This window comes from Vombatus ursinus, unplaced genomic scaffold, assembly GCF_900497805.2.
Source record: "Vombatus ursinus unplaced genomic scaffold, bare-nosed wombat genome assembly UNPS02014794.1, whole genome shotgun sequence".
Taxonomy (NCBI): Eukaryota; Metazoa; Chordata; class Mammalia; order Diprotodontia; family Vombatidae; genus Vombatus; species Vombatus ursinus.
Genome location: NW_020954572.1, coordinates 3,839,262 through 3,865,459, shown reverse-complemented (window position 1 = coordinate 3,865,459; position 26,198 = coordinate 3,839,262). Strand labels below are relative to the sequence as shown.

At 39.7% G+C, this 26,198-nt stretch overlaps 1 protein-coding gene across 1 annotated transcript in view; it reads right to left on the bottom strand.

The window, feature by feature from the left end:
- The window catches only part of FBLN5 (fibulin 5), a 131,640-nt gene that overhangs the window by 22,003 nt on the left and 83,439 nt on the right, over positions 1 to 26,198 (bottom strand). Inside the window, 4 exon segments of the mRNA XM_027869949.1 lie at positions 2,495 to 2,690; positions 14,929 to 15,055; positions 17,083 to 17,205; positions 26,172 to 26,198. The exon segment at positions 26,172 to 26,198 is cut by the window's right edge and continues 11 nt beyond it. Of these exon segments, the coding sequence (XP_027725750.1) occupies positions 2,495 to 2,690; positions 14,929 to 15,055; positions 17,083 to 17,205; positions 26,172 to 26,198 (473 nt within the window).

Here is a 26,198-nt window from a genome sequence, read left to right as displayed (position 1 = left end):
CAGCGGCTCTGCTTAGTTTGGGCTCCACATCACCAAGTCAGGTGCCCTCCGGTGGCCCCCCTCTTTCCAACTTCTTTTATTGTGCTCTCTTCCCCCATTAGTTTATAAGCTCCTTGTCTTCCCCCATTAAGTTCATAAGTGGGCAGGAACTCCTTGTCTTTCTTATTTGTATCCCCAACAATTAGATTAGATGATAAACTTCTTGAGGGCAGGGACTTTCTTTTTCTTATTTGTATTCCCAGAAATTAGCATAGTGCCTGGCAGATACTAGGTGCTTAATAAATATATACTGAACTAGGTTTGAACAACATATTGGAACTGTGGAGAGGACCACATGTAAATCAGCCTGGGTGACTGCGAGGATGGTGATATACTTGAAAGTAATAGATAAATTGGGAAGAGACAATAAAGAGAAAAATACTGAGTTCTGTTTTGAACATCTGGTGTTCGAGACATTCAGTTTAAGATTTCCAAAAAGTGATTGGTGATGTGGGATTAGAACTCGGGAGAGAGATTAGGGCTGGATATACAGATCTCAGGATGATCTGCATAGGAATTTAGAGTTCATCTAGTGCAGTCCTCTCATTTTATAGATGAGGAAACGAAGGCCCATAGCAGGGGAGTAAATTGCCCAAGGTCATGTAATTAATAAAAAGCAGAGCTGATAAAACACTACTGAGGATTTCTCATCAGCTGTAGTTATATTTTATAGGACAAAACAGACTTCTCAACTTAGTATATAAGGTCCTCTACAGACTGGCTCTAGCTTATCTTTTCTAGTCTTATTTCATACCACACCCATCCACATACTGGAATGTATATTCTAGCCAAACTGGACTTCTTGTTATCATCCTGTCCTTTCCTACTTCCTTATGTTAATGTAAGCCATTGCTCATTCCTGGAAGGAAGCCTTCCATTGGACCCTGGAGGACAAGTTTCCTCCTCCTGATTTAAATCATCTTTGGTAGGACTGTCCTCTCCTAATGAATTTGCCCCAGACATAGTTCTGGGTAATTATAGCTCTGGAAAAGATTGTGATATTTTTAACTTGTATCCCCAGTACCTAGCATAGATTTTCAATCTGTGACCAGCAGTAGCAATCTTTAAAACTCAAAGGGGTAACACATGCCTCCAGTGACATACCTTGTAAATTGCAAATCAATATTTGAGAGATCCTCAGAGTCTCGAAATATTAAAATGGAACTAATATGTGGAATGACATATTCTTATAACCTTCTAAACTTTGTACTTCAAAAGCCTTCACAGACATGTAAATCAGCTAGAAATCAGTAGCTACTTATGGATTTGGGATTATATAGGAATGAGTTTTCACTCTTATCCCACCATTACCTTTCTTTTTCATAATAAAACTTCCTTTTCCAGATCCTACAACCCTTAAATATACTGCAGAGAAAAAGTATCAAGTCTAGCAGGAATAATTGGATAGAGAGGCTGGTAGGAGAAAATATGGAATAGAATCGTCAAAAATATAGTCCCATAGAAAGCTTAGTAATATCTAGGCATGATCCTCTGTCTTGCTTCCATTATAAGACAATAAAATCCTTAAGGCATTGTTTTCTTCCTTTGTACCATCCCACTGTGACCAGTGGAGTTCTTCCCATAAACTGGAGGTACAATAAATATCACTGGTTGAACCATGTCCCCTTTGTCACATAATCACTGAGTATCAGGGCTGGGAAGGCCCTTAATCATTATAATGTTTCATATTTATATGAGTTTAAGGGTTACAAAACACTTTCCTCACAATAGCCTCATGAATTTGATAATTCCATTTTACAGGGGTGAAAACTGAGGCTTAAAGAGGTTAAGTTACTTGTTCAAGGTCATTTAGTTAATAGTGGAAGACCTGGGCCTTAAACTCAGATCTTCTGCCTTTAAATCCAGTGATCTTTCCACTTACATCAGTTAGAGCTAGAATTTTAGAGCTGGAAATGAGCTAAGGACACAGATTAGAACACATACCAAAGAATGTTGAAACTGGAAGGGTCCTTAGAGGTCATCTACCCCAACAGTGTCAAGGACCACTAAAGCCATACATGAGGATCTCTGTGGACTACATACTGACTTGAAAAACCACATATTAACATTGTCTGTGTTCGACTTTATTTTATTTGTTTTGCTAAATATTTCCCAATTACATTTTAATCTAAGACCACAGTGTCGAGTGTCACAGGCTGTGAGCAAAGTGCTTGACATCTCTGATCTGTCCCAACTGTCCCATTCTATAGATGCAGAAACTGAGAAAAGGTCATGCAAAAGTTAGGGGCAGAATTGGAACTAGAATCCAGGCTCCATGGCTACTAGTCCAATTCTCTTTCCATCACACCATGCTGCTTCCTTGCCCATCCCTCCTACCACTTGCCCCACTGAGAACATCCAGTCCCATAAACACAACACTATAAATCTTTGATGTCAAGACTGGAAGGACAATTGTTAATAACCATTAGAAGCTCTCTACTCACTGAACACTTACCCTCATATAGAATTCTCTGCCCTCATTCCCAGATTTGATCTGAAAGATGTAATAGGCACCAGGATACCGAGTGGTTGCTTGCATTTGGAAGATGTCAGCGGGAACAGAACGTCCTGATACCACGTCCATGTCTCGGTACAGGATAGTGAAGGGCTGGTCTCTGCAGCCAGGATTTTCAGCTGGACACATGCAGCGGCTTTAGGAGGTAGAAATAGCATTATTACTTCACAAATCCTTTCCATATGGCCTACTGCATGTCTTTCCCTTTCTAAAATCCACTGGGCAGTACAGAAATTGGGACACCAGTAAATATTTATTAAGCACCTACTATGTGGAAGGTACTATGCTAGGAGATAAGAAAAAAAGACAAAAATGAAATCTTATGTGTCTTTAGGTAGCTTATATTCTACTAATTACAATGGCAATCTTAGAGCCTCTCTGTTCTTGTCTCAACATTTCAACAGAGCCAACAAACATAAAATCTTTATTGTCTGGGATACCAGGGAATGTTATATTCTGGTTATCATCATACAGAGTGTTCTTGTATAATGCTTTATTGAGCTTTAATAGATTAAAACTGCACTAAGACTTTGGGGACATCCCCTACAGTAAACCTAGATGACCAGTTTTTTTGTTTTTTAAGAACTCAGTGTGTATATTTGAATGTGTGTATACATACATATTTCAAAAAACTCATTGTTGTAAGTATTCCCTCTACTGGTGCAAATCACAACTCATCCAAGACTTCTTATCCCATGCAATTCTTTTCCATGTCTTTCAGGAAATACCCCTTAGAGGTTCTTTCCAAAGAAATGGAGGCCTTTGTCTGATTCTTCCACAAAAGTCTTATTCAGTGCCTCACTGTGGCATGGAGATGGCTCCTGGGCTTTCAGCAGTTTTGCCAGGGCAGAATAAACTTTTCCAGTATGGAAAGGTTCCAGTCACAGCGCTTGAAACAGACTCTATGTCCTTGGTCCAAGGACCAGCCTGAGTCTCATCACCAGAAAGTTGGCTATTCTGGGATCAAGTTTTTGCCCACAGTGTGCCAAGAAATGGATTCAGAGAAATATGACCACCACCATCACTTTCCATTTGTATAATGTTTTACATCTAGTATTTCACTCAACCCCCATAACAGCCCTATTTTATGAGCTTACAGCACAACTTTGAACCTCAGTTTTCTGATCTATAAAGAAGGGAACGATAATCACAGAATTTCAAAATCTCTGAGTTTGAAGGGACCCCAGAGACCATTTTCTCCAACTTAACCCTGAACAAGATCCGCTTCACCAACATCACTGAGGAGCAGTCAACTTGCCTCTTCTTAAAGTGAAGTCTTTAAGAAAAGGCAATGGAGAGGTTCTTTGCCTCCAAAATAGCTCGTTCCTCTTTTGGATAACTCTAATTATTGTTTTTTCTTAATTTGATAGTTGGATCAATATGTTATCTCCTCAATATGAACAACTCCCTCCAGTGGTGCAGATGACAACCTAGATATGCTTTCTCATGGGAGATTAATCCAATTTGCTACAAACCTTGTGCTAGATCTCTCACTATTTTGTCAGTAGTAATGGGTTACATGGGCAGCTAGGTGGCACAGCGGATAAAGTGCCGGGCCTGGAGTCAGAAAGACTTCTCTTTTAAGTTCAAATATAGCCTTAGACACTTACTAACTGTGTGACCCTGGGCAAGTCATTTAACCCTGTTTGCCTCAGTTTCCTCACTATATAATGAACTAGAAAAGGAAACGGCAAACCATTCCAGTATCTTTGCCAAGAAAACCCCAAATAGGATCACAAAGAGTTGAGAACAACTGAACTACAACAACAATGGAGTACACATTAATCATCCCTTACTCTTACTACATCACTAGTCTACTTTCTCTTCTAGACATACATGTGTTTGATGCAATTTCCTTTCATCTTCTGGTTTCAATTATATTGAAAATGTCAATATTTATATGATTCATTTTATCCAACAATATGTGATGTTGTTGGTCACTGGATAAGAACCTCACGTACTTAAAATAACAACATTTAAATTTGACCCTTTCATCTGTCCTTCTGCTACTAAGAGCCATTTTGTATTTTTCTGTTTCTTGGTTTGCCATGGTGAAGGAATTTATCACCTAATGGATGATCTATTGGTGATGAGTATCCATATACTTTGCTGGGATGGTCCTCAGAAAGCACACACAGTCCATCACCAGGACAGAACTCAAGTTGGATTAGCTTTTTGGCTGCCATTATCACATTGTTCACTAATAGTGAGTTTGTAGTTCACTTAAACTGCCAGATCATTTTTCAGATGAATTCAGATGCCTTCCCTGTAAAGTACTTGTAAAATCAACATTTTGAAACTGAGGGTAAATCTTATAGTTATTCCAATTAAATTTCATGTTATTAGATTCAATTCAACATTCTCTCCTGTTGTGTTCTCTTGGGATCCTAACTCTACCATCCAACATGTTAGCTTTCCCTAATAATTATTGACAGTGCACAATATGACAACATTTATAATAAAACATTTGACAAAAATTCCTGATAATCGCTATGCAGACTTTCTTCCTCTTTAATCATTATCTGTTAAGTATAGATGTTAATAAAGTAATATCTTCCACTAACAAGCTGGTCCACAAAGGTTAAAATTCCAGATAACAGGTTAACTCATTAGGTATCAGATGTTTTTAAAATTGTAAATATTTGGGATGGAAATCTTTCTAGAAATAACGTTGCACATCTCTGTTTTCTTAAATGTAGAATACTAAACATGACTTAACCTTTTTTGATGACTCAGAATCATAATTGTTGGCATTCATTTTAAGAGTTAGCAGCATAACATATTGGCAAGAGCACCAGACCTGGTGCCAAACAACCTGTTGGAGCCCCAGTTCTACCACTTATAATTTGTGTGACCTTAATCAAATCACGGAATCTCTCTGGGTTTCAGTTTCCTCATCTATTAAAAAAATAGGGCTAATACCCATCCTACTTATTAGAGGAAATACGGTACAGTATATTCAGCAGACTTGAGTTCCTACTCTGCCATTTCCTTCACCTGAGTTTCCTTTCACTTTTCACACCATTCACAGTTTCCTCATTTGTAAAATGAGAGCCATAATACCTGTGTAACTGAGCTTTGTGCATGCCCAGGACGTGGCACCCATGTGGGAGAGGGTAGGGATCTACTCCTGGGAGAAGTTCTGTATTTCTCTAGCACGTGGGTAGAAGTAGCCTCTTACCATTGTCTATGTAGCTGAAACTAGCCGTGTCTTTAAAATCATTCCATTGTCTTGTTCTCTTTCTAGTGGTGTGTGTGTGTGTGTGTGTGTGTGTGTGTGTGTGTGTGGATGTGTGGATGGATGTATGTGAATCTTGCTCACCACAATATGGGCACCATACACTAAGCTCTGTGCAGGGGGAGGTGGGGTCCACCTTCCCCTCCCCATTTAGATCCTGTAGCCCCAAGGTTATGGCTTGAGGTTTGGGTCTATTTCAGCACAGGCATGCAATCCCTATACCTGGGAGCTCAAGCCATAGTAACCTTGGAACCAAGATCCCAGGTCAGATGTTGCTACCAGTCCAGCAAGGAAACCCTGAGAAGCCAGGGTCCTGGGACACAAATCCAAGGGTACTTTGAATCTGAAACTTGGTGGAACCATGTTCTATAGGAACTGAGAGCCTAATCCCCTTCCCCTCCCCAGAGATAGAGGGAAAATAGGCAAGATTGTGCTCTCAGGTGCTAGAGGGAAAGTTTGTATGTTTGTTCTTGCTATATCTTTGAAGCAAATATTTCTTTTTAAAAGCTAATCTGACTCTTACATGGTTAAATGGAACTAAGGTACAGGGGACCTCTAGAATTGGGAGGAATTGAGCCAATGGCAGAGACTAGCTACACTTAAGTCTCCTAAAGGTACCTGAGAACCCTAGGAGAAGGGTAAAGTGTAACATACCTGGCCTTCAAGTAGTAGCAGCCAAAATAATAACTATTATATTTGCATCATCTTTCTCATATAGTTCTTGCCAGGAAATGTGCCACTCCCAAACTGATGCTTTTGCAAAGGCAAACTAGGCCATCTTTTGTCTCAATTCCTAACCTAGCCTTTAACTACTGAATGGGCATTGCCTCAGACAAACTGATACCTGGGAAAAGACTTTAGTTTAAAAAGGCCAAGGTCTCTCACTGCATCTGAGGCCATCGCCAGTCATCCTGACCTTTGTCTTGCCATTTGAACTCCAATGACTCTGGAGGAGAGAGTAAGGCTGATGACTTCGCACAGCTCTGCCTCACTAAAATCCAATTCACTTGAAAGTCAAGACGTCACCCTGCTGATGTGTCATTGGTTCTCTTTGAGAACAAAGGACAAACAACAACAAACAGGAAATTTATTACAAACCTAAAAATAGTCTAGAAATATGAGCTATACTATTATTACCATTCTGTCGTTCTGAGATGCTCTCAAAAAGCGACTCTTGAGGGATAGAGGGCGATTTGTTCCCAGACTGCTGTCTTTTGAGTTCTTGTATCTTTTTTTATTGTTTTCCTGTCCCTCCCTATCAATTATAGTCATTTCAATAAATTCAACATTTAGTACGCACCTTCTACCTGTAAGGAATAGTGGGTAGAGAGCTGCCCTGAAAGTCGGCAAGATGAGTTCAGTTCTTGATTCTGACACATACTGGCTTTGTGACCGAGCAAGTCACAGGCTCCCACTAGGCAGCTCTCTAAGACTCTTAAGTTGCATAGTAGATACTGACCTGCTTTGATACAGGGAGTGTGCTTCCCTGAAATTTCCTTATAGCAATAAAATTGTCATACTAGTACCTAGTTCTACCCTCTAATTAAAAGGAAATGTTCTTGGAGGCCCTGGGAATACAAAGGTGAAAAATAAACAGTCCCTGTCCTCAAGGAGCTTGCATTCTAAGTGGGGTTCCAACATTTACACATATTAAGAAAATATAAGACAATTTAAGGAAGGAGAGAAACCTAACACATGTGAGAATGAAGACAAACTTCATAAAAGATTTGGCAGTGGAGCTAAGTCTTAAAGGAAATTAGGTATTCCAAATTCCAGCTAGAGTGATGCAGTGAATAGAGTGCCAGTCCAGGAGTCAGGAAGACCTGAGTTCAAAGCCAACCTCAGACACTTCCTAGCTGTGTGACCCTGGGTAAGTCACTTAACCCTGTTTGTCTCAGTTTCCATATCTGTAAAGTAAGCTAGAGAAGGAAATGGCAAACCACTCCAGTATCATTGCCAAGAAAACCCCAAATGTGGTCAAGAAGAGTCGGATATGACTAAAACAACTTGACAACAAAATTCTAAATGTATTTCACATCCATTGTTTATATATGTATATTCATATGTATAACATATATGTACATGTATATTTTATATATACATATGTGTGTATACATATATGTTTGCACATATATAACAGAGAGAGAGAATGTCAAGTTCAAGGAAGAGTCAATAGTGTATCCCAACTTTAACACTGTGTTCATAAAGGGGAATAATATGAAATGAGGTTGAAGAGGTAAGGTGGAAATAGATTGTTAGAGGGCTTTAAATATCATGGATGTGGTTAACTGGACCTTAAGATGATGATTGTGTTGATAGCTGAAGAGAAGATGGTTAAGAAAAGGAAGAGAACAGAATCAGTCCTGTCTCCTAGACTACTATAATAGCCAACTAATTGGCCTCCCCATTCGTAGGAGTGGTATTTGCTCAAGGGCCATATCTAAGCGCGTGATACTTATTAGCGTCACAAAACTCTGATGCTGCACCAAGGCACGAAGATGAGTTTCTGTTGGGGGTACCACCATCTTTATAATCTCAGTTTATAATCTCACCCATCATCAGTTGTTCCCTTTCTCTCACTACCTCATATCCAGTTAGTTACAGAGTCTTACTGATTTTTCCTCCATAATACATCTTGAAATTCATTCCCTCCTCCTCCCTCATAGAGCCACCATCCTGGTCCAGGCTTTTGTTACTTTTTACCTAGACTATGGCAATAGCCTCCTAATTGGTCTCCCTCCTCAAATCTCTCCCCATTCCTATCCTCCATATAGGTACTAAAGTGATTTTCCTAAAAAGCAAATCTGACCATGTCACCCCCATATTCAGTAAACCCCAGTGGCTCCCAATTACCTTTAGGACCACATACAAACTCCTGTATTTGGGATTTAAAGCTCTTCATGATCTGGGTCTAGCCTACCTTTCTGAGATATTATTAAGCATTGCTTTCCTTCATGCTTTTTATGTTCTAGCCAAATAAATCTGTTTGTCATTCCCCTAAACATGACACTATATCACTCATCTTTTTGCCTTTGTACAGGCTGTGCTCCCATGCCTCAATGTACTCCCTCTTCACCTCTAACCCTACGTTTGTTGTTATTGTTCAGTTGTGTCCAACTCTTTATGACCCCATTTGAGGTTTTCTTAACAACGATACTGGAGTGGTTTGCCATTTTGTTCTCCAGCTCATTTTACAGATAAGGAAACTGAGGCAAATAGGGTAAAGTGCCTTGCCCAGGGTCACACAGCTAGTAAGTGTCTGAGGCCAGATTTGAACTCAGGAACTTACTTCAAGGCTGGCCACTTGCACCATCTAACTACACTGTAAATAGTTACCAAGCCAAATTAACTGGTTCCATTGATGTTCAGTGTTAACCTTTTAATAAAAAATTAATTCATTGCTAGACCTACAATGGTTCTTGAGCCAAAGTATGGACAGCATGGCTTTCACTTCAAAAGTTATTGAATACATCACTTTCCAATTGGCATGTTATAAAGCTTTGGTCATCACAAAGATCTTTGAAGTATCACACATTTCTCACTTTTCTCATTCCTCTTTGCCAATTTTAAATAAAGCTTTAAAAGCGAATGGGTAATAGTAAACATGGCAGAAAGTAAAAGGGTAGTGGCATACCCAGGGTGGGTGGCAGCCAACAACAATGGAAGGCGGAGAAGGTAAAGACATGATTATATGGATGGGAAACACCTAACTGGGATCCTTATAGCAAGTTTCTCTAATAAAGGTCTCATTTCTAAACTAGACAAGGAACTGATTTGAATTAATACAAGTCATTCCCCAATTGATTAGAGGTCATAAAATATAAATAACAACTATCTAGGGAAGAAATCCAAGCTACCTATAGCCTCAAGAAAAATGTTCTAAAGTACCAATAACTAGAGAAATTCAAATAAAAGTAATTCCAAGGTTCCACCTTATATTCATCAGATCAGCAAAGAAGAGAAATGACAGTTGTTGAAAAAGGTATTGACGCACTATTGACTGAGCTGTGAATTAGTACAGTCATTCTGGAAAGTAATTTGGAAGTTACTAAACAGTGAATTTTGACCTTTGACCCTCTGACCTAACAATACCATTCCTAGAACTATACTCACAAAAAGATCAAAGAATGAGGGCAAGGATTTATGTGCGCAAAATATTTATATCTGCTTTTTTTTGGTGGCAAAGGAATGAAAAACAAAGGGATGCCCAAAAATTGGGGAATAGCTGAATAAATTGTGGTATGTGAATGTAATGGAAATTATTGTACTGATATAAATGATGAAAGGGACAGTTTCAGAGAAACCTGGCAAGGCTTACATGAATTGATGCTCAGTGAAATGAGCAAAACTTCAACAATTTATACAATAACAACAGCATTGAGAAAATGAATAATTTTGAAAGACTTAGGAACTCTAATCAATTTAGTAATCAACCATGATTCCAGAAAAGAAATGATAAAGAATTCTACCAACCTCCTGAGAGAAGGAGTCAGAATAAACATGCAGAATGGGATATACATTTTTGGACATACTGGATGTGGGAATTTGTTTTGCTTGACTATGCATATATGTTACAAGGGATTTGCTGGGGGGGAAGGGGGAATGATTTGTTTTGGGGGTTTTTTTCCAGTGATGAGAAGAGTGATGGAAGAGAGAGAAAATAAATACTTGTTAACTGAAAAAAATAACATTAATTTTAAAAATGGTTAGATGAAGGAAATAAATTAGTCCCATTGTGTCAAAGGTAGAAAAAAACACATTGCAAAGCACTACCCTTGTGCACGCAACCCAATAAGGATTTAATTTAATTTCTAGCATAAGGACATTTTCTGATTTGAGCAGAAAATGGCCTGACAATGGGCAGTCTGTTTCAAAACTAGAATGGGCTGCCTCAGAAGGAAATAGTTTCCCCATCAGTGAAGGTCTTTGTGCAGAGACTAAGTGACAACTAATCAAAAATGTTGTAGAGAAGCTTCTTGTTCAAATACAGATTCCTGGAGTCAGGAAGACTCATCTTCCCGAGTTCAAATCTGGCCTTAGACACTTACTAGCTGGGCAAGTCACTAAACCTTGTTTGCCTTAGTTCTTTCTTTGTCAAATGAACTGGAGAAAGAAATGGCAAACCACTTCAGTTTCCTCGCCCAAAGAACCCCACATGGGGTCATGAAGAGTGAGATACAACTGAAATATGACTGACGACAAAATCAAATATGTTGTAGTGAAGATTCCTGTTCAGGTAAAGATTGGACGAAGTGGCCCTCTAAGGTCCCTTCCAGTTCTTAAATTTTATGATTCAGTGATTCCTGTGCATTTTTTTTCTTTCTCTACTCAGTGAATGAATAAAGCATTTTAAATGGTAGACCTTCAAAGGATATGAACAGGCAGTTTCAGATGAAGACATTAAAGCTATGTAAAGTCATATGAACAAATGCTCTAAATCACTATTGATTAGAGTAATGCAAATTAAAACAACTCTGAGGTACCACCTCACACTTATCAGAGTGGTTAATATGACCAAAAACGAAAATGATAAATGTTGGAGAGGATGTGGGAAAATTCGGACACTAATGCATTTTTGGTGGAGTTGTGAACTGATCTAACCACTTTGGAGAGCAATTTGGAACTATGCCCAAAGGGCTATAAAATGGTACAATATCACTACTAGGTCTATATCCCAAAGAGATCATATAAAAGGGAAAATGTACATGCACTCGCATGTACAAAAATATTTATAGCAGCTCTAAAGAATTGGAAATAGAGGGAATGCCCATCAACTGGGGAATGGATGAACAAGTTGTGGTATATGAATGTAATGGAATACTATTGTGCTATAAGAAATGAGGGGCAGGCAGATTTCAGAAAAACCTGGAAAGATTTATCAGGGGTGGGGAACCTGAGGCCTCAAGGCTACATGTGGCCCTCTAGGTCCTCAAGTGTGGCCCTTTGACTGAATCCAAACTTCATATAACAAATCACCTTAATAAAAGTATTTGTTCTGTAAAACTTGGACTCAGTCGAAAGGCCACACCCAAGGACCTAGAAGGCCATGTGTGGCCTCCAGGCTGCAGGTTCCCCACCCCTGAAGATGAACTGATGCTGAGTGAAATGAGCAGAACCAGGAGAACACTGCACACAGAAACAGTAACATTATGCAATGATCAACTATGAAAGACTTAGCTCTTCTCAGCAATAAAATGATATGACAACTCCAAAAGAATCATAATGGAAAATGCTATCTACATCCAGAGAAAGAACTATGGAACTGAATGCAGATGGAAGCATACTATTTTCATGGGTTTTGTTGTTTTTTCTTTCTTGTGGTTTTTCCCTTTTGTTCTGATTCTTCTTTGACAACATAACTAACGTGAAACTGTTTAATATGATTGCATATGTATAACCTACATCAGATTGCTTGCTATCGTGGGGAGAGGGAGAGAGGGAGAAAAAATTTGGAACTCAAAATCTTACAGAAGTGAATATTGAAAACTATCTTTACATGTAATTGGAAAAAATAAAATACTCTTAAGTGGAAAAAAAATAAAATTGTAGAACTTGTACACTGGCTTCCACGAACTTGTAGAAAAAGTATAGCAATTTATCTAGAGAAGCTTTGGATCCATAGGAAGTCAGGCACTGAAGATAAATGAAGACTTTGTCTAATAGACTTTGTTTGTTGCAGACTTTGTCTAACAGATCTTTCTGTTAGGTTTTCATGGTTCTTGTATTTTCTTTATGAATGATGGGGAGCACTAATATGATCTTGTTTTGGGGTTTGATTTCTTTTTGGTCCTGACCTAAGACTTCATCAATATAAGGAGCTGCCAGAGAGAAATCCCCTCTAACAAATCAGGTCCACACCTGCTCTGCAATTTATATTCTTAGCGAGTTACCTAGAGCTTTGAGATTTGAAATGATTTATCCAGGGTATCACAGTCAGCATGTGTCAGAGGCCAGACTTGAACCTCAGTCTTCCTGACCATGAGGCCAGAATTCAGTATGAGTTCCTTCTCAATATGTTGTTGGGTATCAGTATGATGGAAATATAGAGAAATATGTTAGTTCTGGAGTTCTCTGCCTTGGTTAAACCACTTTTAGGATATTATATTCAATTCCAGGTGTCATATTTAATTAAGGACATAGATTGATCAGAGACTGACCAGGATAATGAGAGGGCAGAATATGCCATGAAAAAGTCATGTGAAAGAATTGGGGATCCTGAGCCTGGGGAGGAAAATATTTGGCAGGAAGGACACATGAGAGCTGACTTCAGGTATCTAAAGAGGTGTTATATGGAAGAGGCATTAGACTTATTCCTATTGTTCCTCAAAACCCAAACTAGGAACAATGGGTAGAAGTGTCAGTGAAGTACATTTTATTCAAAGCCTCCTAATTAGGGCTGTCTAAAAGTGGGATGGACTCCCTGGGGAAATAGGGAATTCCCCATCACTGGAGGTCTTTAAGCAAATGCTGGATGGTCACTAGGTGGGAACAGAGAGGATTCCGGTGTCTGTATGGGTTGCTCTAAATAACCGGCCTCTGAGGTCTCTCCCAGGTTAGAGATTGTATGTAATAAGGGAGGAGGGGAGAGAGGGAATGTGCTTTTATATGCTTTGTCATCAAGAGAACACGGAGTCATAGAGTGAGTTGTAAAAGATTTCATAGTGCTCTGTACACAGCAGGAATTTAATAAATATTGAATTGGATTGAATTTGTTGGATAATCTAGACTAGGACTCTTAACTGATTTTTGTGTCACAGACCCCTTTGACAGCCTAGTGAAAGCTACACACCCCTTCTCAGAATAATTTTTAAAATTCGCAATTGAAGAAAATGCTAAATTTCAGTTAGAGATTAGTGACAAAAGATGTAGTTTTTCTCATCCCCATTTTCCCCACATCCAAAGACCTCTTGAAATCTAATTAGACCAACCTCTTCATTTTAAAGATGGGGAAATTAAGATTCAGAAAATTTGAAATGCCATAGATTACACAGCTAGTTGGTGGAAGAGGCAGTAATCAAGGAACTAGGTCTCTCATTTCCCAGCCCACCATTTTTTCAACTACACCCTCATGCTTATAGCTTTTTGTCCAAATAACATTGAAAGTAACTGGAAAGGAAAGGTTTGACCTACTTGAAGAAAGAATTATGCTATCCATTATGAACAGGAATCCAATAAAAAGTTCCATGAGCTTTGTAACATTTTTTCACTTTGACCCCCACTCACTTTGAAAGATGAAAATTCTGCATGTGCATCTCTGCCAGGTCATACCCCTCCAATTTCATGGACTCCTTGGGATAGTATTATTATTGTTATTGATGCAATAATAATATTTTTTTTACAGAAAATAACACAAAAACAAAAGCTTCTAGTGCCAGAATTTTTCCTAGTTTCTCCCATTTTAATATCATTGATAATCAGCATTATTGAAACCAAAAGAAACCTTCTCCATTGTGGAGAATTTACAGAAAGGTATGAATAGGAATTGCATAGAATCAAAAGGCCTACATGAGTAGGCCATTTATCTATGATGAATAATCAGGGTATAAGTACACTGATGAGGCTGTAGATCTATCTGAACATGCAAGCAATAAAAATAACTTGAATTCATATAGTGCTCTAAGATTTATAAAGCATAATCCACTAAATTGCGAACTCCTTGAGGACAGGGGCTGTCTTTTGCCTCTTTTTGTATCCCTAGCACTTAGAGTAGTTCCTGGCATATACCAGGTATTTAATAAATGCTTATTGATTGATATTTGTGCTAGCTTAATATTTTTGAAGAACCCTTACATCAGATTTTGTTATATGTTTGACCTTTCTAATGATAAGGTAAGGACAGATAGCATTAGCCCTATTTTACAGATTAGCAAGCTGAGTCAGAGTAGAAGTCATTTGCCCGGGGTCCTACATTAATAAGTTGCAGGAATTAATCTAGAATTTGAACAGAAGTCTAAATATAAGCTCCTTGAGGGCAGACTGTTTTTTGCCTTTTGTTTTGGCATCCTTCATGCTTAGCATAGTGTAAGTGCTAAATAAATGCTTGTTGACTGATTGATTGATTTATTCTGACTCAGAATCTGGTTGTCTTTCCACCATACCACGGCTACTTAATCCCACTTGGAAACCCACAACTTACTTGTCACTGATCTGGATATAAGGTTCCTCACAGCGAATGGGATCTATACATTTGAAGCCCCCTTGCAAATTATAACAAGTTTGCTGTAGAATGCAGGTGTGGTTCTGATGCTCACACTCATTGATATCTGAAATGCAGAAAGGGACATAGTCAATAAGGAGCTTCCTAAAACGTAGCTCTGAGCAGGGAAAGGACTACTCATGACAGATCTGACCAAAAACAAAAACAAAAACAAAAACCAGAGCCTAGCTATACAGTTCAATACAGAAGGCATCTGTGTGGCACTGGGAAGATGGAAAGAGAGAGAAATCTTTGAAATGCTGTCTTTTTACTAACAAGGGACAAAGATACCAACTTTGCCATATAGCTTGTCAGCCCCTTGCTTGTTAGCTCCTTTGCCATTCCTATGAGCATTGATGCCTGGCAGTATAGACAAGCCGTGAGCATGAAGCCTGGGAGCAGAGCTGGAGATCAGGGAAAGTAAATTTAAAGAAAAAAGAAGTTCTGGGGAAGAGAGGCCAGAATAGCTGTACCATTCCTTTACAGGGCAAGAGTATGGGCCTCCACCGACTGTGACTAAATTAATCCTTAATATTCTTCAATGAAATGAAGAGGAAAGCATGACCAAAGCCAGCTCTCCGGGGGAGTTTTGGAAACCATAAGAGAGGTCTCAGTGCAGAACAGACCAGATTAAGAATATGGTTCATGGCAATCCTGGCTTGGATCAGCACCTTCCTTGGAGGGGCCCTCATGAAGGAACTAGACGGCTCTTTTCACTCACAACTTTCTAGAATTCCCCTTTGGCAGGACAAAGCAGGCAACAGGAGAAGTCTGCCAGCCAATACAGAAGCAAAAACAGCAGTAGCTGTGGGCACTGAGAGATCATTGAGACATAGGAAGCCTACTGTGCATTCAGTCACCTCGGGAGGGTAAGAATAGACATCTGTGGACTCTCCATCTTGGGATGCTTGCCGAGCTCCATGATCCAAACCAAGTCCAACTAGGACTCTTCTATTAGAGTCATTCACATCAAGCAGCTATCAGTTGGAAGCTGTGTTAACATCATTCAGTTCAGTAAATTGTTTTCCTTAACTCTCAGTTTCTGGATGAAGAAACCATGGATCAGCCTCAATGGATTAGCCCAATCTGTTGACTATCAAATGGTGCAAGTGCAGAGGATTATGGGAGCACTAGCAGGTAGAAAATGGGATTTGGACATAACTACCAACAACGAGTGTTAATGCAAAGTAGGCTACCTGCTTTATCAGAGCCCACCTTCTGCACCTGGCTGTGAGTGACACAGTGCCACCTGCTCCCACTCCACCTTAGGTCTGGATTTCTTGACTCTAGTTCCTATTTTCCATTCCCTAGATCATCCGATCAGATACCACAATTAAGCTCCCCTGATCTCACCTATTTCCCACTTCAACTGCCTTCATGTCTGTATTCCTAGTTCTTTGGTTCTGGTTTCTAATCATCCCTTCTTTCTTAGTTAGATGTTCACAATGAGAAAGACCTTGCCCTTGGATGATCTACCAATGCCTTCAAGCTGATCAGTAGTGATAAAACTTTGGTTCTGCCTCTACCCATCTGGAACATTGCAGTACCGCCTCAGATTTCCTTCATAGACCTTGTATGGGGCCCTCTGGAAAAAAAAAATTACTATAAGGGTCTTACAGCTTCTGTCTGCCAGGTTGCCATGGCATCTGGCACAGGCATGCCTTAAGGGAGAGAGAGTGGCTACAAATTTATTCTCAGAGAGGGTTGTCCATTTCCATTGGACCTGACCATGTTTTTCATCATCACAGGCTAAGCTAAAGGTGAAAAATCAGTTGGCCGCAGGACAGCAAACAACACCCAAGGACACATATCTCAAGGGGTCTGATCACTGATCCCAGTAGCCGGGAGATTCATTCCATTCCCTCTCCTTAAATGTTCCAGCTACTCACTGGCTGAAAGAGGGGTACAAAAGGAAGAAGAGGAGTAAACCCTGATGCAGTCAGCTCCTGACCCCAGCAACTGTCTCTGGTTCTTGCACCTGTAGGAGGAGGGATAGTCTCTGGCACAGAATATCACCTGTACCTCCCTCCTCTTCCCATCCGCCACCCCTCATGCACTCATTGCACTTTTTTCTCTCATTATGTTGACACTCACCTTGACAGCTTCTATTATCATCTAGCAGGATGTAGCCAGGAGGACAAGAGCAATAATATGTGCCAGGTTGGTTCACACACTCGTGTTGGCACAGGAACTCGGAGAAGCTGCACTCATCCATATCTGGGGGCAACAAGTACAAGGACTGATGAATTAAAGCCAACTCTCTCCAGGTACACCAGTGATGCCTATCACAGTAGGGTTCAACAAATTTGCTTATGATCTCAGAGTAGCATCCTATCCCCCCCTTCCCCATCTCTCCCTTACCCCTACTAATTTCAAAACTAGATAAATTTTTCAGCTCTCAAGGAATGAAAAAAGAAAAGAAAAAGAAAAAAAGAAGGTAGCATGACCTCTAACCCTATGTCCAGGCCTAAATTAGGGTCATTGTTTATCTATGGGAGGGTCTTATCTTCAAATTAAAGATCACTCAGTTCAATGAGGACAGATGAGGAAACTGAGGCCCAGCCAGGCAAAGTGACTTACTTAATGATGAGTCAGTTTCACTGACTCCAGACCTAGTGTTCTTTCCATTGTACCACACTGTCTCAATGGAATTCCTGGAAAAGTTCAAAGAGGGAACTAAGCATATCTGGTTAGGGTACTGCCTAGATCATACATGGGATAGATAAAAGTCCACTAACCCTCCTACTTCTTCTATCTCAACTTTCCTCTCCCTCTTACTTCCCCTTGCAGAGAGCTCAGCTCAAATCTAAGCCAGAGTGGATGCCACAGCAATTGGGAAGTTCAATAAAATTCTCAAGTAGGTCTCTACTGCTCCCTGAATTGAATGGTCCTGTTTAGCTTGTGGACTCATTTCATCTTTTTCAAATTACCCTGAAAGTAAAACATGATGTAATTTGAGATGAATTTGTTTCCCAAATCCCAGGCCAAAATGATATTGCTAGGCACCAGTTTTAACCAGACTGGTCTACTTCCTGTTCTTTTGACTTGGAATTTCATTTCCTACCTTCTTGTCTTTATACAAGCTGTCCCACATACCTGGGGCCTCTCTTCTTCACCTCTGCTGGTTAGAATCCTTAGCTTCCTTCAAGGTTCAACTCAGGAGTCACCTAGGAAAATCTTTCCTGATCTCCCTAATTATTTGAATTATCTCTCCTCCTCAAATTATCTTGGATTTAGGATTCAGTTTCCTTCAAGAACATAAGTACCTTGAGGACAGGGACTGTTTTGTCTTTGTATTTCCAATGGCCCAGTACAGTGCTTTGTTCAGAATAGGCATTTAATACATGCTAGTTGACTTTAATTGAATTGAACTCTGAACTGGTGCCTGGTATTTCTTGAGTCCTGCTGATAAACCATTTGCCCATTCCATCTATTTGCCATTTGAACTTGTAACTGAAAAAATACCTTGGAGATTTACTAGTCCAACCCCCTCATTAAGAAAGAAAACTGAGAACCCAGAGAGAGAGCTTTTCTAAGTCACAGTTAATAAGTAACAGAGCCAAGATTCAAACCCAAATCGTCTCATTCCAAACCTAGTGCTCTTTCCACTAAATCATTCTGAAGATGTATTAGAAAAATGGCTGGACTCCAGATAAGGTCAGTCTTAGAACGACCACACCGGCTCTCCTCCCTATGTGGAACTCCTCTCCAGTCCTGCGGATCTTTTCACAGAATTTAAGGCCGCACACTTCAGGAGAGGGTTCTATTCCTGGCTGCCAATTCCTCCCAATATTTCAACAGACTGATAATTTCATTTACAAATGTGTTCCCTCAGTGATGTAGTGTGTGACCCCTCCATGGATTAATAGGGATCTCCATGGCTAAAATTTTTACCCATTTTCTGGTGATGACCCTCTCCCAACTTAACTAATTCTATCCTCATTCTATAGATCTGTAGACAGAGAACCTATTGCCTTTTCAAAGTCTTTGTAGCCTTTTCGTACAATGGAAAGAGAACTGAGTTTTTAATCAGAAGACTTGCATTTGGATCCTAGTTCTGTTAGATATTATCTCTGGGATCTTAGAGAAGTCATGTAACTTTGGTGGGCCTCAGTTTCTTCATCTGTAAAATGATAGGTTAGACTAGATGACTTCTAGGTTACCTCCCAAAATCTGAATCTATGACCCTAACAATTATTTTAAAGCTTCAGTGAGTTGAAAGAAAGAAAGAAAGAAAGAAAGAAAGAAAGAAAGAAAGAAAGAAAGAAAGAAACCACTGCTGAGGAAAGAAATTTCTAAGTATGTGAAAGAAAAATGAAAGAGAATCCATTTCTCTTTCTCTTCCTTGTCTCAAAAGTTTTCTTAAGGCATATAAAACATCTATTCCTATGGGGCTTTATGAATGGTTCCAGCCAGTCCCACAATTGGCAGGGAGAGTGTTCTCTGGCTTATCCTTTGGACTGGGAAGGGTGGGGATAAAGAGAAGGGAAGCTATTGTAAGGGGGGTTTTATAATTTTTCAATGTCGGCCATGGTGAGTGAAATGGCAGTATTCCCAAATAATGAAACTGTTCATTACAAGCAGAATTTGGCAGCACAGCCTTCATTTGAGCCTCATTTGATTACTCTTCCAAAAAAAACATGTTTTGCTCTCTCTCTCTCTCTCTCTCTCTCTCTCTCCTTTCCCATGTGACCCGTCCTCAGGTTACTCCTTGATTCACATACCATTAGCAGCTAGAATTACCCAGGGTAGGTAACTTTGTAAATGAATCTCCTTCTCTAGCCTGTGAACATAGCAGGTGTTGTAAACCCGATGTATCTCTTTCTGAGGGAATGAAAAGTCCTTTTCTCTCCATTCCAGCAACCTTTGAGTGATGTTTTAAAAAGGGCCACATTCTGGCAAAATTTATTTCGAGTGTATAGATTTAAAAGGCGAATAATAGCTAACATTTATATAGTATTTTAAGTTTTACAAAGTGGATAGATAGATAAATATTGCCTCACTTCTTATTTTTAACAACAATGCAAGTTAGGTGCCATTATTATACCCAGTTTACAACTGAGGAACCTGAGACTGAGAGATTAAGTGACTTGCCCAAGGTCATACATTTAGTAAGCATCTGAGGCAATATTTGATCACAGATCTTCCTAATGTCAAGTCGAGTACTCTATCCCCAATGTCACATGTAGTGTGTTAAGGAAAAGCCTGCTTCTACCACCCTCTTTCCCCTTGAAATGGGCATGTAGATCCCAGTTCCCAGATGTTACCTCAGAATAAGGAGCTTCTTGGCTGATTTCCACTGAGGTTAGAGACCCCCACCCCAGTAGTTTGAGGACTCCAAATCATAGGATTTAGAGCTGGAAGATCTTATAAATTAAGGTGGATTTTGAGGGACCTGAGTTTGGACGATCCTGCTTTTAGAATTCTGTGAATAGGGCTGGCCCAAAGACAAGCAGAAAAGGTCATACACCTTCTATGTATAATCTGATGGCTGGCCACCATTCTATCACAGTGACTGAACTCAACGTTCAAGGTACTTCTCTGAATTTATTGCATTGTATCCTCTGAAGAACATTGTTGAAATATAAACATTTTCCTAGGACTAATAGGATATTTTCATTCAGTAACATGTGAATGCAGACTAACAGTACTGGACAATCCTAGAGGCATGGACAATGGTCCTGGCTCCACCACTGACCAGATGTGTGATTTGGATAAGCCACTCAGGCTTTTTCAGCCTCGGTTTTTTCATCTGACCAATTTAAACTACCATACCTACCATGTTCTGTCTTTCTTACAGAACTATTGAGAGGATTAAATCAGAGAGCAGATGTGAAAATAGGGCATATGCTGTGAAAGCACCCAGCAAATGTAAGGGGTTATTCTAATGACATAATCCAGAAACGAATTACATGTGACCACTAGGGGGTACTGTGACCAGTGCCTAGAATCCTGCAGCACTGTCTGGTAGGACTACCTCAGTAAGTCAGAAGACCTGAATTCAAGTTTCATTTCTACCATTTTTTACCTTGTTGCCTCTAGCAATTGCATCACCTCTCTGAGGCTCAGTATTTTTTATCTATAAAATGGAACTAACAATACTTAGAGTGCCTATACCTCATTGGCCTGTTGGAAAGTTTTGTAAAAAATAAAAACAAAAACAAAAACATATGTGTGTATCTATGTGTGTATATGTAGATATGTATTGTGTGGTTGTGTCACATGTGTACTGAAGGTCAATATGTGTGGACTTCAGGTATATATATGTGCATAAATACACACACACAAAATATTATGTTAATATTATGCCTTCACTCATTCTTCCCCTCTAAGTCCTTATTCAGAAAGCCCTCTCCTCCTTTTTGACTATCCAAACCAATAAACACCAGCTAAGTACTACTACATCCAAGGCACTGTACGAGATGCTAGGCCCAGTTCAAGTTGGCCTTCCTCTACAAAGTCATCTCTGACAGATCTGGCCACAGCGATCTCTCTTCTCTTTATGTCCTGTAGCCTTATAGTTAGTTTAGCACTTTGCTGTCGTACGGATCTCTCTGAATTCAATTCAATAAACGTTTCTTAAATTCCTGCTAATAATAATGATAATAATAGATGTTTATATAGTGCTTACTATGTACCAAGTGTTTCATAATTATTATCTCACAACAACCTGAGAAGTAGGTGCTATTATCATCCCCATTTTACAGAAGAGGAAACTGAGGCAAACAGAGGTTAAATGACTTGCCCAGGATCACACAGCTAATGTCTGAGGCCAGATTGGAACTCAAGTTTTCTTGACTCTGGGTCTGACGCTCTAGCCACTACACCAGTTGGTAGCAATACCAATTATTTCATTTACCAAGTATGCACTCTTTCGTTTTAACAGGGAAGGAGACTGAGTCCCAGAGAGGTTAAATGACTTGACCAAGACGACACAGGTTGGAAATGGAAGTGTCAGGATTTGAATCTAGGACTTCTGACTCCACATCCAAGAGACATTCTATTTTCTGTTGTACTTTTTGTGTAAGTGTCTTATCAGTCAGTCATTAAGTATTAAAGAACTGCCAATGGGCAAAGCACTGTGCTGGGGACATAAAGAAAGGAAAAATAATCTCTGCCCTTGAGGAGTGAACATAATGGGGGAGACAACATATTAACCACTAAGTAGATAGAAGATATATAGAAGGTAGATAGAAAGCAATCTCAGAAGAGAAGGCACGAAGACTGATGGAGAGAACCCTGTGTCATTTACCATATCCTTGTATACCGCACAAAGAATTGTACATACTGGGTGCTTAATACAGGAAGTAGGTATTGATCATTTTAAATCTTTGCACCACAAAAATAGCTTGCTAAAAAAAATGATATAAGCAAGATTACAGGAAGGATGTTTAAGTATTTAAAAGAATCAATTATCTTCCCACTTCAGAATTCGAGAAAGTGTTTATGCTAACAACAAACTAGCTCTCTATATTCCCCAAACCTGCTAGGCAGATAGAGTTACTATATCCATTTAAAAATAATAAAATGTGTTTCTTTAAAATTATTCTCTAATTTAAACATTTCACCACTTCCAACTGCCTTTTCCCCCACTAGGTAGGTTCAAATGAGTGAGGACTTACTGTATTTAATGCAATGGAATTCCAGTATAAGAAAAGAATCAGAACAAATCCCTTCAAGTTTTATCTAATGGCTTTGCAAATAGTTGTTCTCCAGGACAAAGCAGTAAGGCATGCAAGGCAAAAAGAAAAGAATGTAGGTTTTATTTAATTCTCTCTGTTCTCTGGGGAAAGAGGATTATGGGAGTGGGGAAGAAAAACATAGACCAATATTTTTTTCCCCTGTGGTCAACTTTCAGTTATTCAGGGGAAGACTACCCAGGCCCCTTGATTTTCTGCTCTGCCTGGTCCCATTGCCTTTCTTAGGATAATTGAGAACCTACTGGGTCATTGTTTTTTCTGCTCCCTGTCAGTATAGACAAGGAAAGAAAAAGGAAACAACCCCAGTAACTAGGTCAGTTTTGCATCTTATTAGCAACTCTAGTAAAAAAAAAAAAAAAAAAGGTTTAGTGGGAAATGAGTCTGTAGCTAATAAGGAAAATGGCATTTGGACTTCTCTGTGGATTTTGGTAATTCATGATCCCTTTGTCCCAAATCCCAAAAGTTGGATGTCCTTTAAGGATGAATAACTATTAAATGGTTTCTGACTTAAAAGATTGGATTGAAAAGATCTCTCAGAAACTCAGGTTGCCCCCTCCCCCCAAGAGGGGAATGGAATAAATTGAAGATGACCACTCAGGCAATAAAATGAATTTATATTGGATCTTTATTTCATTATGTCAATAATAACTCTTCATGGCAACTTATAAGAGGAATTAGGAAGGGGATAGATATTAGAAGTGGAAGGGATTAAACTTGTTATGTAGATCCACATGGCAGAACCAAGATACAGGGAGACAGGTTTCAGCTCAATATAATATAATGAAATACTTCCTAAAAGTATAGTGGCCTAAAAGTGGAATGGACTATTTCATAAGGTAGTGAGATCCCCATCAAGCAGCTAAGTGGCATAGTAGAAGGAGTACTGAGCATGGAGCCAGGAAGACCTGAATTCAAATCCAAACTCAGTCACTTACTAGCTGTGTGACCCATGGCAAGTCACTTAACTTCAGTTTCCTCGACCATAAAATGGGGATAGTAACACTTACTTCATATGGTTGTTGTATTGATCAAATGAGATTTGTAAAGTGCTTAGCACAGGGCCTGGCACATAGTAAGCACTTAATAAAGGCTTGTTGCTTTCTCTCCCATCACTAATGGCAGAAGGTTGGCCAACTACTTGTTGGAGACGTAGAACGGATTCGTGCTTAAGTGTGGGTTTGGACTAAACAACTTATGAAGTCCCAGCTAACTCTGAGAATCTGTGTTCTAAAAACTGGAAAACCTTGAGCCCCAGCTGAATGCTGACCTGGTGCTGCTACCTTATTTTATGTCTCTGCCTCAATGGAAGGAGAGATGAGGTACCCCTCTTTGGGGTCTCTCGGAGCTCCACAAGCAACAGGAACAGCAGCTGTGGTATGGGAGTAAGGAGCTACAAAACTCCTCAGGTTCCCTAGTAGGTCTAAATCAAATGTAGCCACACCAATGAGAGAATGCATGTACTGTGTGCATGTATGCTACTGCCTATTTGTATGCATATATGATGTATATATGAATATGTGTGTAAGTGTGTATGTGTACATACATATATGTGTATATATACACACATATCTTTCCTCCCCTGATACAACAGAAGTTCTTTGACAGCAGAGACTGCTCTGGTTTGGGCTCTATATCCCCGGCCCTAGCAATCTCAGCCCTATACAATACCTGGATAAGTGCTTGTTGGTTGAGTGATTGAAAATAGGCATGAGAAAGAAATGTTTTTAATTGAATTGCATTGAATTTGTGGTTTTATTAGGGTCAATACTTTCTCCCTTCCAAGTATTAGCAGCTGGTTTTTATGAATAATGGCCAAAACAATTTATTATCTGGTGGTCATACGTCACAGAGAGGTAGCCACACCTCTGGACACGTAGCTAAACTATTTCTCAAATGAAAAACATATAAAGCATCCCTGACACCATACTCAAATCCTTTCCATCTGAGTAGAAAGTACAAGAATTTACATTCTCTACTGGTATAGCCTTCAGAACCCCAAGAACACCTCTATCACCTAGGCTGAGGGGGAGAGACATCGGAAGACTATGACATGGGCCCTGAGAAAATGACACTTCTTTGTCAGAGTATTTGTATTTGCCTCATCCTGCTACGATATTTGTGATCCAAGGTTATGCTTCCCAAATTTCCAATACACCAATCACTGCGTAAGTGATGGTTCAAAGAAGGGGAAAGGGCATTACACCTCCCCTACCATAAGTACACATTATGTAACCTCAAGGTCGGGGCAGCAAAAACACCAGAAGAGCTCCAAAGGAGGTTCAGAGATTATACTCCACATTTTTTAGGGGAATGGTAGTCTCTCATTTCTCACTTCTCTTTCTCAGCTGGACAAAGAGCGAAAAGCCCAGATTCCTTATAAGCATGTCCTGTGTTGCTCCTTGGAGCGTATGATCAGTTTTGGATAGGGAAGAATGTTCCCAAGCCAAACAACAAAAATAAGAAATGATTATAGGGGTCCTCCCCCTCCCTTCACCTCTAAGAAGACTACACTAAGAAGGTAACTCCACTAAGTCTTTGCCCCTAAAGCTGTTCCTCCTTCTGACTTCATCCCTTCTTTCAGGGACACCGCAATGTTCCTGTCTCCCATTTTCAAAACTTTGGTATCACCTTCGACTGTTCCCTCCCCTACCCAATCACTTAATAAGTCCTTTCAATTCCACCTCCCCTCATATTCATCCCCCTATTTCTATCACCACTGTCACCACACTAGCAAATGTTTTCTTTGCCATCCACCCAGACCACCTCTCCTTTCCCTAAACTGTCCTTTATACAGCTGTCAGACTAATAACCAGTGTATTACAGAAATGTAAAACTAAGCGGTGTATGTTGAGCTACTTTCTGACCCCCAAATATAACTTGTGCTCTCACGCCTTTATGACTTTGCCTCGGAGAATGCCACTCTTCCTTTTCCTGAAATGTTCCTTCTCCCCAACTTCACCTGTTGAAAGCCCACCCTTTTTTTTTAAAGCTGAACTTAAATGCTTAGTGTCTTCCATGAAACCTTCTATGAACCCCCAGGGTCTTCCTCCAGGGACTTTGTTTCGCATCTCTCTAGTGTATTCATCAAATTTTATTGTGTATAATAGTTACATATTGTACCTTCTCCAGTGTGAGGTAGGGGCTTATTTTCTTGAATAAATGAATCAGTGAATGAATGAATGAATGAATGAATGAATGAATGAATGAATGCACAAGGCAGACAATTACCAAGTGCCACATGCCAAATACCAGTCCTGCCGGTGGATATTTTGTTAACACTTTTTCTCATCCTCACTCCCAGTCCAACCCCTTCCCCTCACCAGTTTGACTTCACATCTGTTTCCTATGGATTTATTGCCTTATTGAGATATGCTATTAAACAAAGGATATGCCAGAAGGTAGGAGGAAATATCTGTGAAAGGACCCCATCCTCTCTCTAGTCTACAGATACTAAATGGGGGTCACCCCTGTGAAGACCATTACCACTGCAGTGGACACCATCATCCTCAA